The 19,222-nt window shown below is 40.2% G+C and overlaps 2 protein-coding genes across 2 annotated transcripts in view; both read right to left on the minus strand.

Annotated features, from left to right (window-relative positions):
- Positions 1 to 8,293: 8,293 nt before the first annotated feature.
- On the minus strand, positions 8,294 to 8,542 carry LOC308433549 (short coiled-coil protein-like; the record flags this gene model as incomplete). Its single annotated transcript, XM_080933643.1, has 1 exon — positions 8,294 to 8,542. The coding sequence occupies one exon, from the start codon at positions 8,540 to 8,542 to the stop codon at positions 8,294 to 8,296; it is 249 nt and encodes an 82-aa protein (XP_080789769.1).
- A 1,523-nt stretch (positions 8,543 to 10,065) lies between these two features.
- Positions 10,066 to 19,222, minus strand: part of C7 (complement C7) — a 63,904-nt gene continuing 54,747 nt past the window's right edge. Inside the window, exons 16-18 of the mRNA XM_080933916.1 lie at positions 16,883 to 16,976; positions 13,671 to 13,855; positions 10,066 to 12,333 (exon numbers count right to left, since the gene is read on the minus strand). Coding sequence (XP_080790042.1) covers positions 12,152 to 12,333; positions 13,671 to 13,855; positions 16,883 to 16,976 — 461 coding nt within the window. The 3' untranslated portion in view covers positions 10,066 to 12,151. The remainder of the gene's footprint in view (positions 12,334 to 13,670; positions 13,856 to 16,882; positions 16,977 to 19,222) is intronic.

A 19,222-nucleotide genomic window follows, 5' to 3' on the forward strand; every position in this document is an offset into this window, starting at 1 on the left:
AGTTGGTCTTTTCCTGCTTCCAACAGAAGCATGAGCTACAGGTTCACATGATTTTCAGAGACCGTAACTGGGGTTAGGAGAGTGTTCCACACCTACATATAGAGTATATTGCCCTGTGGGAAGGACTAGTCTATTATTTTCCAGTCTGTTACTTCTTAGATTGAAGTCCCATTTGGACAGCAAAAAGGTTTCACTAAGGGATAAGGATGATTCGGGAGAAAAGCACTTCAAAACCACAGTGAGCTATTACCTCAAGAGCAATGGCTATTAGGAAAAAAACTAACAATGACAGTGCTGGTGTGGATATGGCAAAAAGAGTCCACTTTGATAGAGATGTAAATGAAAATGGCACGGAGACAGCTCAACAGACATATTTTAAGTCTCCTATACAGCTAGCAATCTAGCCACTGACTACGTATTCAAAGGACAGGAAATCAGCATGCTAAAGAGACACTTGGACTCCTACGTTTACTTCAGCACCACACACAATAGCCAAAAAATGGGAATAAATACTTATTGACAGATGAACACATAATGAAAATGTGGTTCATATACACCAGAATATCTTTCCAACCATAAAAAGAAAGATGAGATTCTGCCACGGGTGACAAAATAAAGGGAATGGGCAGCCATCATGCTAACTGAAGTAAACCTGACACAGAAAGGCAAGTTTCACTTGCTCCCACCCACGTGTACACTCTAAAACACAATCCACAATCGTATAGAAGCTGAGAAAGGAATGGTCACTACCAGGATCCAGCAGGAGCAGAGACTATGGAGGGAAGAATGACCAATGGGTAATATTTAAAGTCACATGGGAGCAAGAAAAGTTTAGGAGTTTCTGCACAGTAGAGTAGGTACACATAATGATAATGCACTCTACACCCCCCCCCAAAGCTAAGGTTTTCTTCAAAGTGTCATCAAAATAGTGAGAAATATTTAAGCAGATAAAATATATTTGGTGTCAGTTTCAGAATTTTATACAAATTAGTATGCATGACTTGAGTTAGTATGTACAATTTTAACATTTTCTTATATAACAGAGAAAAAGCAAGTGAGTGAAAATAGATAAGGAAAATTAATGCTTCTTTTTATAAAAATAGGAAAGTTGCCATTGCGTCTCTCAGTGAGCAATAATGCCTTTAACAGAACTCTTGAAGTACTAGGACATAGAAAATATAAACAACTGTCTTTTAACCCAAACAGGGGATTATTCCAGAAACTGCAAAGACTTTGTAATGGTTTCTGTTGACTCTAGATGAATCTATAAAAAGAGCCTCAAGATGTGCCTGCGAGAGGCTGTGTAGATGTTTTAGCCTCAGCATGCCTGTGAATAGTTTTACTGATAGGTCAACTGAGGTAGGAAGACACCCTACACGTGAGATGCACCATTTCCAGGGCAGGGTCTTTGAGTGAATACAAAGAAGACCAAGAATGAGGCAGCATCCATCTAACACTCTCTTCTTGCTGCTCTCGGGTGCCATTGGTCAATTACTTCAAGCTCCTACCATCTCAACCTCCCCACTATGATACATTATGCCTCGACCTGTAAGGCAAAATAAACCTTTGCTCTCTTTAGTTGCTATAAAGGTATTTTGTGACATCACCAATACAAGAAGCCAGACTCCCTTCTTTGAGGCAGTTGCTATACAAGGACATGCTGATTCTCCTTTGGACAGACCCCTAGACCATCCTTTGCTTCTAAAACTGTACCTAAATTCAAGACCAAATATGTTATCTTAAAGGTGGAGTACAAATTACAGTCCAGAAGAAGGTAAGTTACACTTCATAGGAGCAAGCTGAGCAGTTCCATTTACAGAGACTGGGGTGTGAGAATGGAAACCGTATGTTTTCGTATGGATTCGGATGCTAATGAAATAAGGTTTGGTCTGACCAATTTGTTTATATGGATTTACTTAGCAGGGGATAATGCTCAAGGGATAAGAAAGAGTTCAACATTTCAACTGGTTAACTAAACATAGTTTACTCAACCTTCCTAATGCTGCAACCCTTTAATACAGTTCCTCATGTTGTAGTGACCCCCAACTGTAAAAATTATTTTTGTTACTACTTCATAACTGTAGTTTTGCTGGTGTTGTAAATCATAATGTAAATATCTGTGTTTTCCAATGGCCTTGGGTGACCCCTTGAAAAGGTTGTTTGACCTCCAAAAGGGGTTGCTACTAACAAGTTGAGAATTTCTGTGCCATACCAATGAGAGGTGCTATTTATTACAATCATACTCCACTACCTAGTCTGTATTCCTTTGTGGAATTAAAATGTGGACCATAGTGGATGAATTGGAAATGCCTGGTTCACCTTGGTTTAATGTAGAAGTGAAAAGTTTAGAAAGATTGGAATGTAATAGTAGATTTGTTGTAACAGATCTATTCACCTAGACTGGTAGGCCCCTGCATCACTGAAAAGAGCCATGGTCACTTGTCTTTGCAAAGATCTTCCATTAGAAAGAGAAGCCATTAAATTAAGACCATAATGTAATAGACATTATCAGACTCCGAGAAAGCAGATGTCAGACATGGACAGCACTGAAGGTGTATGTGATTACCATGCTTTGCAGCAGGGTCAAAGCAACCTTTTCTGGCTGATCAGTGTTCCTAATGAAAGAGATAAAATTGATCGGATGCTTGTTTGACTCTTGACTTGTATGAGCAGAAAAGTTCTAGGTCAATTGACTAAAACTCCAACCTGAGAAATAAAAGCAGAGTCCCAGCTCCTTCTTCAATTCCCAAACTTAGTTTACAGACCTACACTCTCTAATGAAAGAGAGGTTAGATCCCTAATTCACTACTGAATGTTGAAATTGACTCTTCCCTGGCTTCTTGTATCCTTTTACCAGGGAGACAATGATTTTTGGAAAGAAAATGAGAGGGCATTTCTGAGACTGCTACATTCTGTCTGTACACTGACACCAAGTACAGGAGACACAAAACATCACTTAGGCCCTCTAGGCCAGGCAGTTGTGAAGAACAAGCAATCAATGGAATTTTGACCTGCATCCATTTAGGGTGAGTCTGAATGTACCCTGTGTTTATATCGCCAGTCCAGAATGTGTAACACAGTACGTACCATCATCAGCTGGCAGAAGCCCTATATTGCTTCTCAAATTTGGAGAGTCAAATCTATGATAGTTGGAAAATTCAAGAAGAAAAATGATAGAACTGCTTCAATCTAGTAAAATATTAATCCCAAACAGCATTGCTTTTCTGGGGGATGGCTGAAATTAAGGACTTCAATGAGGGGTTAATGAGGGGTTCTGACTAACTCCAAGTCTCCATTTAATTCATCTATTTTGCCCATAGAGAAGGAAGATGGATCTTAAAGAACAGCAGTAGAGCACCAAGAGCTCAACCAACTGAAGATTCCAATCGCAGCTGGCTGCTGCACCAGATGTTAATTTCGTGGCTTGAACAAATTAACAAACCCTCTGGCATCTAGCGTGCAGCTGTTGATTTAACAAATGCTTTTCTCTCCAGACCTATTAGTAAAGACCATCCAAAGCAATTTCCCTTCATCTAAAAAGAGCAGCAAAAACACTTTCACTACGATACCTCTGAGGATAAATCAGACTGCAGAGGTCTAGAAAAGATTGTTGTAATATAGGACATTGTGATTGATTCTGATTACCCATGGCCAAACAGACTGTTATACATAGCCCAGGGTGGTCTGCCAAGAACATGTCTGGAATATGGAAAGTATCATAGGATGTCTCTCAATATTAACACACCCTGTGATTAAGATCAATTCGAGGTTTTAACCTAATATGGAAATGATTACTAATGGCCAAATTTCTTCAATAAATGAAGTCTTTTTCATCCTCAGACTATAAAGAAAGAACCACTACCATTTTACATGTTTGCTGAAGACAAAGGTATACAGAATAGGTGTGGAGGGGGGGTGGTCACAAATGTCTCCTCTCATTGGTACAGCACAGAAATTCTCAACCTCTTGGGGGTTGAACAACCATTTTACAGGGATCACAAGAGAACATCAGAAAACACTGATATTTACCTTACGATTCATAGCAGTAGAAAAACTGTTTGTGAAGTTTTATAGTTGGGAGGTTACCACAACATGAGGCACTCTATTAAAGGGTCATTAGGAAGGCTGAGAACCACTGCTCCAGCTCCTTCAGGCCTCTTGAGTAGAACCCAGTATTCAAGCTAAGACCTGGCTACTGAAATGAAACAGTACATTTAGGTGAAGACATGAAAATGGGCCCTTATGATAGAATAAGTGCCCATGAAAAAGAGAATTCGGAACTCTCTCTGTGTGTGAGGGTACCAGTAAGAAGACAGCCATGTGCAAAGTACAAAATAGTCTTCCACAGACACCAGATCTTCTTGATCTTAATTTTCTAGCTTTCTGAACAGGGATAGATGATGTTTGGTTGTTGAAACTACAGAATCTTATGAGCTCCATTTGGTCTTGTGAAGCTAAATGTGTCAGTCATGAAAAAATCTGGCAACAATAAAATGCATAATGGCCAAAAATCAAACATGTAACAAATCCAGGGTGTTCCTGGCAGCTCTTAGTTCTGACATCCAGGATCCATATGATGTAGTTCACATGACAGCAATGCTGGCTAAAACACCTCAGTTCAGATTCAAGACTCTACTTTGTGTTATTTATTGCACTGTTTTTATTATCCATACAAAGTCTCTGCTCTTATAGAAACATGATGGTTTAATTACAGAAAGCAACACGTGCATTATTTTCCTACTATTATTTGGCATCTTGTATCAAATTAGTATATCTTCAGAGTAAATTGTGTTAGAATATTTGATTCTGTTTTAGTTGCTTCTTGAGTTGTTGACTTGAGTTTTATCTTGTACATCAGCCAAATCTCGGTGCTCAAAGGGGGCAAGGCCAAGTGCTCACTCTTCCGCACGACAGCCATGGATGGTAACGTGAGCATCTGGGATGTGAAGAGCTTGGTGTCAGCCTAGAAGGACCTGAAGATCAAAGGAGCTGTGTGGAGTGCTGCTGCCCTGATACCAATGACTGGAGAGGAGGGAAAGGGACTTAGGGAGGCTAAAGGCTGCTTTGCTGAATGCTTCTAGGGTTCAGTACAGATCTGCAAAGGGGATGCTCTCTCTCTCCAAACAGGGGAAGAGGCAGATACTTATTCAATAAAAACGTGCCTTTTAAAGAAATGTTTTTATTTATTGCAAACCAAAAAAAGACAAAAAAAAAAAAAAAAAACCCCAAAGCACAATTATGAACTGCTTCAAAATGCTAATAGACATATCAAATGTGGGGGAAAAAACTTTAGTGACTTTGAGTTCAAGATAAAGGGAAAATTTTAAATAATTTTTGAAATAGTAAACACACTTCTCCCATTTTGTACTATATGTGAGGCAACAGCTGGATATGTAGCAGAGGATGGCCTTATTGGCCATCACTAGGAGGGGTGCCCCTTGGTCTTGTGGAGGCTCAGTGACCCAGGGTAGGGAAATTCTAGGGTGCACAGGCAGGAGTGGGTGAGTAGGTAGGGGAGCACCTTCATAAAGGCAGGGGGGAGAGGAGGAATTGCAGGCTTGTGGAGGGGGAACTGGGATGTGGGACAACATTTGAAATATAAATAAATAAAATAACCAATAAAAATGAAAAAAAACTAGGACAGTTTTGCAAAGTAGATATTTTATTGAACATATGCCTTTGGTGTGCTCAGCACTGAACACACCTTAGCCAGGCTGAAGGGGACTGAGGCCTACACCTCCTCAAAGGTGCGTTTCTCTGCTGCTTCAGTGAATCTGTGTACCACATCCATTGAGTCAGTAAGGTCTTTGGGGTGTTTTTGAAGGATCATTATCATCCTGTCTATGCCATTAAACTTATGCATCCACAAAAGTCAGGTCAGTGGACCTGGGCATGGACCTATATTGCTCCTGGCAGGAGTTATTTTTGGTGCCATCTACGTAGGGAAGACACAGAGCTCTAGTGAGTGGGCTCAGGAGTGGCCACCTATTAAACACTGTCACAGTGCACTCTGGTTGTAATTGGTATCACAGCACTAATTCTGAGCCTTTTGTGTCAGTCACTTTCTCATGAGATTCTCAGGCCAAATTTTTCATCCATGGAAAAATTCTGTTTTACCATTAACAGTAATGTGCCATTCTTCTTTGCCTTCCCAGCTTCCAGGGCTAACTTGGTACTAGGTATGGACCTACAAATTTATATTACAACATGTATATTTTTGCAAGTAATTCTCTTTCTTGATAATCATGACCTGTCCTGTGCCTAAGGCCCTTCCTCTCGAATTCATCCCAAGTGTCCTTTCACCAAGAAGCACTGACATCACAGTGATGACAGAGCAAAGCAAGGGACCATCCTCCACCCATGGGACCGTCTGTTCTCCAGCCCACCCCCTCGGAAACAGCAGCAGCCTCTCTATCTGGCCTCCTCAATCCTAGGCTAAAGAAACAAGTGTTTCAATGGAACTGCTGTTTTGAGTGTAAAATCTGGAGCTCTGCCTTCACAGCCTGACAGGAACAAATAAAAAGACAAATTGTAGGTCTGTGGCTGTCACAGCAGGGACTCCTGTCATACCATCAGCCTTCATGTTCCCAAATGTGCAAACTGCCTGAAAGACCAGGGTAATTGAAAGGCAGACATAAACCTCTCTGGTTTCTCGGTATTAACCAGAAATTGCCTCCTACTGAAGTTGCTTTCTGCTTTAGTACTCTGAAAGAAACACAGGCCGTTCTGTTTCCAACGCAAATATCAAATACTTCTAACCAGCCCATCATGAAGAAAGGTCTCTGAGGACGGGTAGGTGACAGGGCTAACCGAGTGCCATAGTCCTTCTAATCCTGTTCTTTTTTTTTTTTTTCTGAAACAGCAAATAAAAAGCTTTTTATTGAACAGCAAAGCAGAACTTGAACACAACTTTAAATATTGTAACAAGGTCAAAAAAGGGTTGCAAAATATCTGCAGTGTGAGGATTACATATCCTTATAACTAAGTCACCCATTCAGGCTTACGTTAGTACATTAGATGATTCCACAAGTCAGCAGCCCATCTAAGGGCAGCTGCTGCATTAGTGGACCTTTCTTATTATAAGAACTTACTATTATTTCAGGTATCAGCTCCTTATCAAATGAAAGCTACAAACTAAATTTTTTAAATTTGTTAAAAGAATGACTAAAATTCTGCAACTAAGTTGAGTTTACAGAAATTCTGGGAAAACAACTGAGATAAAACACTAAGGTTAAAACACTACGGTTAATAATTATCACATATACAAAACTCTTATATTTATGATTCTGATACTAAAATACTCTCAATTAATTTTTCAAAAGTTCATCTCCTGGTACAAATAAACCTTGAGACCAAACTTTTCACTGGTTTCTTAATCCACTCACATTAGACTCAATCCACTTTCATTCATGTCCCAAAAGTGCAGCTGTGGGCCAGAGGTAACACACATCTAGAGGGAAAACACTGGGAGTTGGTTATTTCCTTTTATCCAATTTTCATTCCTATTTCTATCTTTCCTCAAGTCTTATTTCTTCTTTTTCTTTTTTTTTCTTTTTTTTTTTTACTTCTCACACACCAGCATCCCTATCTTTTCAACACCAAATGGACTATTTTATGCAATAAGAACTTTTTAGCTTCTCAATGTGACAGTTTACATTTCAAAGAAAACCCTTCATTCTTTATAGCTTCAATCTATTTTCAGTTGTTTAAAGAGAAACCAGCAATCCTATCTTATTACTAAATATCACAAATGGCAAACCTTAGATAAGAAAATATGGTATTTTGGTTAAGTGTCAGCACTCACAGTCAGGTTACTCTGTAGGAGATAACTCTGAAGTTCCTGGGGAGGGAGATGGGAAGGAGGAGGCAGATGGAGGAGAGGCACAAGTCGGTATACAAGGTACAGAAGCTGTGCATTCAGTACATGGGTTTGGTAACTTTTTCACAACATGGTTATTTTCTTGTATATTTTAATAGTTAGGCTTATGATAAAAGACAGTGCTAAACATTATGTGTATATATATATAAGCAAATTGGCAAAGCATTCATCTTCAAGTTTCATAAATATCTGTAATTCTAATATAAAGTCTCTACATGTGCATATTTTCATAGACTAACATATACATAGAATGTTAATTCTGAGATGCTCCTGTTAAACATTAGTATTACCTAGATCTGACATTCTCTTTATAAATACTCAGGGAGGCAAAGATACTCTAACTTTTGGACCATATCCAAGCTTGAGGGGGAAGAACAAAAGCAGTAATCCCTAGAAGAGAGGAAGGTGAACCCTTTACTTCCTTTTGCATTTTGTATAAGTTGTTTGAAAAACACTAGAAGCAGACATGAGGTTTTCTATATATTGTCCAAGAACTTGATTTTCCGATTTTAGCTTCAGATTTTCTTCCTTAACTGCATCTACTCTTGCAGACAGATCTTCAAGTGTGTGTTGGAGTCCCAACACCTGATTAATAAGTCGAGTCTTTTTTTCCAGTTCCACCTGATTTTCAGCATCAACTGCGTCCATGTCTGCGTTCATCATCTTGGGGAACAGACGTTGAGCTCTTGAACACAAACTCTTTAATGAACGGTCTTGCGTCTGAGGCTCAGGGAGGAGGCGGTGGTATAGGTAGGACGCCGGGGGCGTGGCTCTCGGACCAACTGACAGGGTCAGCTCCTCTAATCCTGTTCTTAAACCGTGCTCTCTCTTTCTCCCTCTTTTCCTTCCTCTCTCCCTTCTCCTCCCTCTCTCCCTTTTGTTATCCCTCTTTCCCCTCCTCTCTCCCCTACTCTTGTGTCTTCTTTTCGTCCCCTCTTTATTTCTTCTGGTCCATTTAGTCTTATATCAGAAGAGAATGGAATAGTGATCACGCCTGGAGTAAGCACTTCCCCATTCATGAGAGGTTGTAGTGTTTCATCTCACCTTCAGGTTTATCATGCCCTTGGCTAGCTCTGATATTTCCCTTGCAAATACAAATGTCTGGGTGGATGTTATGGCTTTGCTGTTTCCATGAAGTGGTGCTATTAGTCATTGGAACCTGATATAAGGTCAATGAAGATATATCCTCTCAGAAAAAATGAAAGGCTATGCTTTCTTCTTTTCTTTTTGCATTGTGACTCCTGGTTTTGCTCTCCTATGTGCTCCTGCAGTAATAGGACAGCTTCACCTGAAGCTCAAATCCATGGAGTCAGTCCATTTGGGATTGGAACCTCCATAACCATCAAACATTTTTTTTCCAATAAATTAATCGAACCGAGTATTTTGTTATAATAATAGAAAGATGACTAATACAGAAAGCTGACATATGTGACTATAATAATGTTGAGTTGAAATAAAAAATAGAGAGTGATAAGCAATAGAATCTAAAGACGTGAACCTGGTGGGAAAGTAGTAATGGTTTCTACACAGACATATCTAATGACATTTCAGGGAGTACTGGGGAAAGCAGGTGTCCAGTACCGACAACTCTGAGCATATTCTCCACAATTTGATAAGTTCACATTTTATATGAAGGTGAGATCAGCCATCAGCTGCTCAGGTAAAAGGAGAGTTTGTTATTTGATGCAAAAGAAACCCAGAGTTGTCGAGTCTTCAGCAGACACACTCGCCATTCTCTACCCTACCACACCCCATGTGACAAGTTATGCTTTTCCCTCAGTCTAGAAGAACTGCAAGACTCTTGGAGAGATGTGGGATATAGAGGTTACACATGGAGAAGTTTCCATGGGAATGGGAAAAACCTAAGACACGATAGCAGCACTTCTGCTGATCAGTTAACAGGAACCATGTGAGATCGCAGGAATGCAGCACCCAACACTCTGACGACACCTTCCAAGGCTGTCCTCTATCAGTAACTTGCGAAGTCTGTGCAAATGGTGAGTGAAGTTCTGTTTCCCACATGGCTTCCTGGACATAGCAAGAGTAAAGGGCCCATTTCCCCTTCTCACTAGATTCAAACAACCTTGATTTCATCCTTTTAGGTAATACCACACCCTTGATCATGTAATTTTCCATTTGTCTGGGGCAAGGAAAAGACAAGAAGGATTTGTTATCTTTGCCATTTATTTGCTTAAGACACAAACAATTATTCCTTGCTTTTCTCACAGACTTCTGCTTACACAGCTAATTTTTACATTTTCGAAACATCTTCAATGAGTCGTTATCAAAAATAAGTTTCTTCTGGAAGACCTGTTACAACAATTCTGGTTCTTTGTAGGTAACTGTGAATATCTTTCTATGACTAGAGGAAAGGTCAATAGGCATAAAAATGTTTTAGGGGGTAGGTATAGGGTAGGAAACAGAGTATCTCAAAAAAACTATCAGGAGTCCCCTTCGCTCCTCCCAACCATCATGTGATTTGTCCACACTTTGTGTCTTCTCCAGGCATACTGTTGAAGTTTCTATCTCAAATACCTTGGCTATTAAATGTGCTCATCCAAAATGTTTTGACAAGAAGAGTTTGCAACCTCAGAAATTTTGGGGCCTTAGAATATTTGTACATACACGGTAAGATATTTAGGAGAATGGGAATCCAAATCTAGAGACTGAATTAATTTATATGTCACATAAACCTGGAAGCCATTTCACATGACTTGGATTGTGGCCTGTCATGATGAGATCAGAGGTGGAGATTTCTTAATTTGTGGAAGTTGTCTATCATGTCATCAATGGGCTTTAAATCTTAGAAGCATTGGGGAAATTGAATTTTCAAATTAGAAGAGCTCATAAGTAGTGGAAACTTAACTCCAGCCCAAACAAGTAAGTAAGAAAAAGACTGGAGACTGTTAAGATCAGTTCTCCCAAGTTATTCCTTACCTGCTTCCTCTAATGAGAATCAACAGCCAACCCTGGCATTTTCAGATCAATCCCTACGCCCAGGGAAGATGTCAAATCCATAGTATCCTCCAAGTCAGTGAAGTTAATGTGTCTAAGCATGAATGTTTTCAACAAATGGAACCCACAACTGTGCAACTTCTATATCAACGGCTGCATCAAACCTCAAGGGAAACTATTACGAAAAGCTAAATCTGGAGTAGTCATACAAGACACTATACACTTTGAAAACATCTTTAAAAAGGATCTGAAATTCACTTTCTACTCCTTATCTACTTAAAGTTTGTTTGAAATATATCTAACAGCCTCAAAATAATATAAAGATAGTTTTTGTACATATTTTAAGCTCTATTTAAACCCACGCGCTTCACCTTCCACAGCTGGATTTTTTGTTGTTGTTATGTTTAACGAAAGATGAATAAAAAATAAACCAAATACCAATGTCTTAAATTGTGTGCTTCTGGAAAAAATCTAGGGGTGTAACCACATTAGGGAAGATTATTCTCAAATATGCATCACTCCATAGCTCCAGCATAAACTGATGCTTCTCTCAAAAGCAGAGCGATTTTTAGGTTTGTATTTGACACATACCGAAGAAAACTCCCAAGAGACTGAATCATATTTGTTCTCAGACAAGAAGGCAGATGGTGCCCTGTGACCATAGCATGATGAATTCTGCTCTGACATTTAAATGGTTTGATCTTCTGACAAGAAGAAGGATCCTACATGTAGGGATGCCTTAGTACTGTGGAGCATGACATTACCTCTAGAGATGGAAATAATTACATCTGTCTGCTTCTCCCAGTGTGTGTGCATGTGTGCATCTGATTTCACCGAGAAAAGTCAACCTCCCTAATCAGAAAGGTATGTTCTATCTGTTTTCCTAATCAACTCAGAGGAGTAACACAGTCCCATGGACTGGGTCAGTCATACTCAACAGAATCATAGTGATAGATGAATGGATATAACATGTGTCTCTAGTCTCATTCTGTAAGTTTACAGACAAAAAAAAACAGGTAAAGCCCAATGTAAGTTTCCAAAACCTCACAAATAGCTCAGTGTGCCATGGTTCTTCAGTGTCCTTCATACCACCACTTGTAAAGGAAGGAAATCTGCACTGGGATTTGAGAAAACAAAAGGTTTGTGTGCACAGGTGGCTGAACACAGAAGGAAGCAGTAAATATTGGAAAGAAAGGGGGAGAAGTTAAGCCTTCCTGATGGGAAAATGCTCTAAGGACCCGTTATAGATGTTTTAACCCAGCATTCATTGCCCACTAGATTCTGATGAAGAGGATCAAGCCGCACCGCCGCCAGGTCCTACTGGGCTTCTTCAGCACAGGGCTTTATGGCTGTGATGGAGATGCTCTCCCCCCTGCACCTTAAGATGCCAGCCTCACACTCCGACATCGTCTCCTCTTTGCCATTCACTCGCACGCAGATTCTGTACCCTGCTTCCTGGCACTCTGATGCTTCTCTGCAGACACATTTGCTGTTCTGAGCTGGAAAGAACAAGTGAGGAAGACGTAATGGCACACTGTGGAGGTGACAGAGTCAAGGCACATCACGTCCAAAGTAATGGCCTCGTCATTAGAGAGCTCCTTCCCTGAGCAATACAATAAACTATCCGCTGGAAGAGCAGTGAGGCGGAAATGGGGCCACTTTTCTTCCCTCGGAATAAAATGGGCTTGGAAAATTCATGCCAGGCTTTCTGCTGGCTGGTCACACATGAGGTAGGTCTATCTAAGTCAGAGCACTCCATTTCTTTTCTTGAAGAGACTGTCATCTTTGTGAGCCAGAAATCAAGTATTATTCTTTGCTCCCCATACCAACTAATTAGGTTTCAGGAGAGACTAGAGTGTCAAAGCTCAGAGACACAGAAAGAAAAGAAAAAGAAGTTATTCAAAAGAGGAAGTATGACATTCAGAAGGTGCTTGTCTAAACCTAATCAGCAACAAGGAGAAAACATAGGAAATGATACTTTGGGAATTCATCTCCCAGGTCCTTCAGGGGAGAGTAGCAAAGTCAACCAGAGAACACTAAAGCAAAAACAAGCCAGATGGGGCCAGAGCTACATACATCTCCATCCTACTGCAATTGATGAGGGACTGGGGGAGCAGTCCCCAGGGGCTACACAGGACAGAGAAGGAAAGATTTGGAAGGTGTATGTACCACATAGTTCAGCTTCCACATTTGCTAGTAAAGAAACACAGGGCAGAAGTTTGGTTCCTGCAGAGGCTTAGCCATTTTCCCATTCACCATAGGCTCCAAAGCATTGGCAATGTCGAAGATCATTGCTAAGTTCTGTTCAGTTGCATCCTAGTTGATACTAGATCACAATCACAAAAGGTAAATCCCTTGTCTATCCCCTTCAGAGTCTTTGGATTATTTCAATAAGTGTCAGTTTGGCACTCATATTTGTAATGCCTCTCTGATATGTTTTTTAACTCCCTTAGAGCAAAAGGTTGTCCTTAATCTCAGAGTAGTATCTGACTCAAATCCTCAAGTTTATTCTGTTCCATCATTTGTGAATGAGTGTGTGCATGCACACGCATATGTGAGTGCACATATCTTTATATTAACTTATTTTTTCTTTTAACTTTTATATTTTAATTTTATCTGCATGGGTGGTTTTGCCTGCATGCATGCCTGTGTGCCACAAAGATGGAATGAGAGTCTGTAAGGCTTGGAAGGAACTAAGGGGCAGTTTGCTGTCAAGCCAGTCTGATCCATTTGACATCTCAATATATCTACTGATAAACTAGAAACTACATTACTTAAAACTGTTGGCACCACTGCCTTAGCATTCTGACAGCTACCGATATGGAAGGCTACTTACCGTCACATTTGCTCCATATTGGGCATGCACCACAGGCTTTCTCAGCCGAGGCAGGCAGAGTACAGCTGTCTGAGCCAACCAGAGCATAATTCCTTCCCTGACACTGGAGAACGTGCATCTTGCAAATGGTCAGAGACAGTACCCTGTTCCTTCTCTCATCTCGGGCACATACATCCAAGGATGATCTGAAAAGGGTATTTTAATTACGTTATTTACAAGATTTATTTTTTTAAAGCTAAGAAAGAAAAGTAAAAGCAAGACTTTTGTGCTTACAACCCTACACGTAGTCAATCCAACAACAACCACAAAAACTATGTCTGCTCTTTCTGGTGTTGGAAGTTTTTATAAGACCAGATACCTAGCACTTGTTTATTTTCCTCTTAGACAGACCAAATGCAGCAAATTGGATGAGAAGGTGAATTCTGCTGTCAACTGCAGATGGACTGATACCAAAGGAAACAGAAAAGCAGCAAAGACCAAACACCAAGAGATCATGTGAAATCACTGACCTCCCAACTCGACAGCCCTCAGAGTCTGTAACTCGGCACTCTCACTAAAATCCTTAAGGAAGCAAGAGACTAGGAAAGTTTCTCAATGCTATTGTTATTGTATTATGTCTAACTCTGTGTGCACACACACAGGAATGCAGGTGCCTGCAGAGGCTTGAGAAGATCCCCTGGGGCTGGAGGTACCAACAGTTTTGAAATGCCTGATATGGGTGTTGAGAGCCAAACTCAGTTCCTCTGGAAGAGCAAGAGCTCTTAACTACTGAGTTATCCCTCCAGCCCCTTCAGTATTATTTTTAAACAATATGTGTGTGGCCAATGAGATGATTCAATGAATGAAGGCTCTTGCCACCAAATCAATTGATATGAGTTTGATCCTCAGAATCAACATGGTGGAAAAAGAGAGCCAACGCCAGCAAGTTGACCTCAAATGTCCCCACTTGTGCCTTATGGTACCCTCCCCCCACAAACAACATGAAAAATGTCTGTGCTTACAAAGGATTTAGAAATATTTTCATTAAATATCTTATTGTTTTTTTTTTCTTAACTACTGTTGCTAAAAATGACACAATATCACCATTTGGAAATACAATTTTAAAAATTAGTATTTCCTAAATTGTGCCCATGCCCACAGTGGCACACGTAATCTCAGAACTTGAGACATGAAAGTAGAAGATGTTTACTGCCCATCTCAGCCACACAGTGAGTTCAAGGCCAGCCAGGGTACCCGAGACCTGTCTCAGACTCCTCCATAACTCCCATACTCATCCCCCAAAAAATTCCATTTCTGAATACTGATGGATATAAAAATATTGTTATAGGTAAGTATAGAAGTACGGGTAAAGATCTTAGGTAGCAGAGCTTTCTGTTTGTTTGTTTGTTTGTTTTCATTTCTTTTTTCCAGCGGGTTTCTCTGTGTACCTGTGGCTGTCCTGGAAATTACTCTGTAGACCAGGCTGGCCTTGAATTCAGAGAGCCATTCTGCCTTTCCCTCCTGAGTGTTAGGATTAAAGGTGTGCACCACCACTGTTGGAATCAAAGCATATTTTTATGTACTGGACAGAAAGATTTTACATTCACATACTTTATTTAATTTTTTTCCTCTTTTACCTAGACCTAAATAGAATGTGTGTGTGTGTGTGTGTGTGTGTGTGTGTGTGTGTGTGATAATTTTTCTCTGTTTATTTAAATTTTAGTTGGCTAGAAATACTTAGAGTAGTTTAAAAGGCAGAAATTTAACAAAGCTATGTTGATATTGGCATCCAATACTGTGAAATTATATTAAACGTCATGCTATGCCTACACATGACAGAATGGGGGTCTGACTGGGGCAGGGCGCACATTGTGGGGAGTTAGAAAGAGAAAGAAGGGCTGGAGAGATGGCTCAGCGTTTAGGAGCACTGACTGTTCTTCCAGAGGTCCTCAGTTCAATTTCGAGCAACCACATGGTGGCTCACAGTCATCTCTAATGGAATCCAATGCCCTCTTCTGGTGTGTCTGAAGACAGCGACAGTGTATTTATATCCATAAAGTAAATATATGTTTTTAAAATTAAAAAAAACATATTTATAAAACAAAAAGAAAGAAAGGGAAAGAATTTTATTCAAATAAATAATGGCTATACGGCAGTGAGTAACCACAGAGTTGAGATACTTGAAGAAGGATGTATCTGGACCAATCACAGTTGTCAGTTGAACAGTTCACAGATTTCCTGCACACTCAAAGTCATGAGACATAGTCACCATCATCCCCTATTCACTTGGGAAGTAGATATGGCTTTTAATGAGCATGGCAGCTACCAAGGACTCAGTAGATTGCGATTTTGACTCTTAAAGATGAACCAACTTACTTCCTTAATCTTAAAAGTGAAACTACTCCAGAGACTGAATGTCTTCTACGTCCTCCCAAACCCCTCCCCATGCCTCCACATCTTCTTGGAAGTCTGTCAGAGAAAACTCTCTGACTTCATGTAGGTTCCAAGTGAAGAGATTTCAGTATGGAAGAGGGTGGCAGGAAGTGTTTATAACTCTGAATTATACCTGTGGTATCTCTCAAGTCCCTAAAGGGAGTCTGCTCTTCCTGAGAAGTTGTCTCCTCGGGACCCTTTGTCTTCATGTTTCATAAATGTCTTTCTCCCTCCTTCGGGTCTGGGTGTGGATAAATACATGAACTTTATTCCGCCCACATCACATTTTTGTAGGCATGCTGATCAACCTCCCCTACTCCTGACCTAACCGTACTACCTGCATCTTGCTAGGACTCCAACACAGGCTTCCGGGAGTTTCTTGGCAAATCCTTCTAAAAGCGGTGACTAGAAATCGGTAGCATTCTTGGAATGCAGATCTAGAAGGGAAGCTTATAGCATCAGAAAAGTAGCTGCTCTATTATCTGTTGGTACTGCTTTTTAAAAGTCTATGTCCCTAGGGAATTTCAGCCTAATCCTCTAAGGCTCTAAATCCTCGGTTCATATACAGAACGAGCGGTGTTCAGAAGGACCTTTGGTGTCTCGCTCCTCCCGATTATCATCCCGCTTCATTCGGTAGCTCTCAGCCTATGACCTAGAACAGGCAGCAATGGGTCAGATTAAGAGGCTAAGACACTTAGCTCTCCGGAAGCCATGCCTTCAATTTGATAAGCTCTGCGGAGCCATCCCATTTATCCTGGATGGAAGCAAATAGAAAAGGGAGCGGCGAGGCCTGAACTTACCCGCACTCATAGGGCATTTTACAGACGCATTTCGAGTTCTGCAGCTTCTCCCAGGGCTGACACGCCGGAACTGCTGGTGGTATGGTGCTGGGGACTAAAAAACATTTAACAGTGATCACTGGGGTGTAAGCCTTGCTTTACGGGAGAATTGCCGATTCAAAATCTGTGGGATGTTTGACTATAAAGGTTTCTTATAGTCAAAAGAAAGGATGTGTACATTTACACAATGGAGTACTACTCAGCCACCAGAAACAATGACTTAACCAAATTCTTAAGAAAATGGATCCATCTAGAGAATATCATCCTGAGTGAGATAACCCAGTCACAAAAGAACAGACATAATATGCAGTCACTGATAGTGGGATACTAACCCCAGAAAGCTCTGGACATCCCAGAAACAACTCACAGACTGTGTGAAGTTCAAGAAAAAAAAAAAAGTAGGTCAGCTTTTCACCCATGAGCTCACCTACTCTGCTTTGTGGGATTGTGTTGCTTTGTCTGTGATCTGAGAACGGTGCCTTTATTTCATGTTTGTGGACCAAGATCTTACTTTCAAGACAACAACTATGTTTTTCATACTGTTTCATCTTTTAACAGTGTTTTTATATTTTAAAGGCCCTGTGCTCTGATTAGCTTTTAATTTTCATCAAACTCTCCTAATTTCGCACCTGTTTTTGTTCAAAGGGGTTTCTGACAAAGAACAGCTAAGAACACAGACATAGAGAAACAAATTATGCATTGGAACTATTTGTCTGAACCTCCCAGATGTGAATTAAATAAATAAAGGAAAAAATATATATACTCAAAAAAGAAAAAGAAAGGATGTGGATTTGGGTGAATGAGATGGTGGGGAGATCTAGGAGGGACTGGAGGAGAACCATAATCATATGGGAAAAAAAATCTGCTTTCAGTTTGAAAATTAAAGAAAAAAAGTTCCTATCCCAAAACAAAGAGTGGGCTTCATGCCCAGCAGAGGAAGAACAAGGCAAAATGAGCTCAATAGTATTTTGGTAGATTCTTGTCTCCTATTGTTTGCTAGAGCTTTTTATTCTTTACTAGTCCTTTACTTATTATACATTATATTCTCCAGCTGAGGGTTTTTATAGTATGTGTGTGGTTGTATTGTGTTTCTTATATTTTTTTTCTTTTTTATATAATTCTGATTTGTCTGGTTTTGTCGTTTATGGGTCTGTTTTCTAAAGACAAAGAGAAAGGGCACAGAGTTACGGATTAGGAGTACGCAGGATCTCAGAGGAGTTGGAGGAGGAGAAACCGTGATCAGAGTATAGTAATGTAAGAAACTGTGGGAACTGAACACGTTTTTACACATTTGGGGGGGGGAGAACAATTAAAGAAATAAGTGCCATGCATTTGAGGAAAGGAAAAGGGGTGCACAGGAAAGGGTAGAATACGGGGAAAAAAAAGGAAGAAAGTTTTAATTTCAGAAAATAAATTTTTAAAATATGTTTTATAGCTTGGCAATGCTGGTGCATACCTTTAATCCCAGCATGTGGGAGGCAGAGGCAGGTGGATTTCTGCGAATTCAAGGCCAGCCTCTGTCTACAGAGTAAGTTCCAGGACAACCAGGGCTACACAATAAAACTCTATCCCAAAAAGAAAAGAAACAAATACACGCACACACATATATACTATATAAAACAGTATATATATAGTCTACATATTATATATGATATAATAATATATATAACACTTAACTTATAGTATAAAACTTTGTAAAAGAACAACATAAATATATATACTATATATATTTACATACAATAAATCTCTAAACCATTCCGTAGAGACACTCTATAAAAAGCTGGAGTGATAACATACCATTTCCTAGGCATGTTTACTGGATCAGACAGTGTTACACATTTTGTCATTTGATCCCTGATGACAAGTGCCTATGTAAGAGATGAAAACCCAAAGGGTCACCCTTTCTGGAGTCTGGCTCTTTATCTGTTAAGTGGGGCTAGTCGTAGTGTCTACATCCTTAGATTGCAAGAGGACACTGCCAAGCCTGGACACCTACTGAGGAAGAGGGGGAGATGCCATGCCTGAAATACAAGCAAGCTGTGGGCCCCAGACTATTGTGGCTCTTTCCTGATAGAGGAAGAGGTGGATTATTCAACGGGAAGAACTAGGTGTTCAAACTGTTTTTTCTCACAGAAGCTTAGTGTCCTAGGCGACCACAGAGTCACCTGCTCACGTCCAAGTAGTACTTCCATGTAGTCCACAGGGCACAAAGGTTTTCAGAGCAATCCTTGCCTGGATGTTTTGATGGCTGTCTTGATCTCCAAGCCCCAACCTGCACGTGGAGCCAGCTCATCTTCTTTC

The sequence above is a fragment of the Micromys minutus genome (genome assembly GCF_963924665.1).
Source record: "Micromys minutus genome assembly, chromosome: 20".
NCBI classification, from domain to species: domain Eukaryota; kingdom Metazoa; phylum Chordata; class Mammalia; order Rodentia; family Muridae; genus Micromys; species Micromys minutus.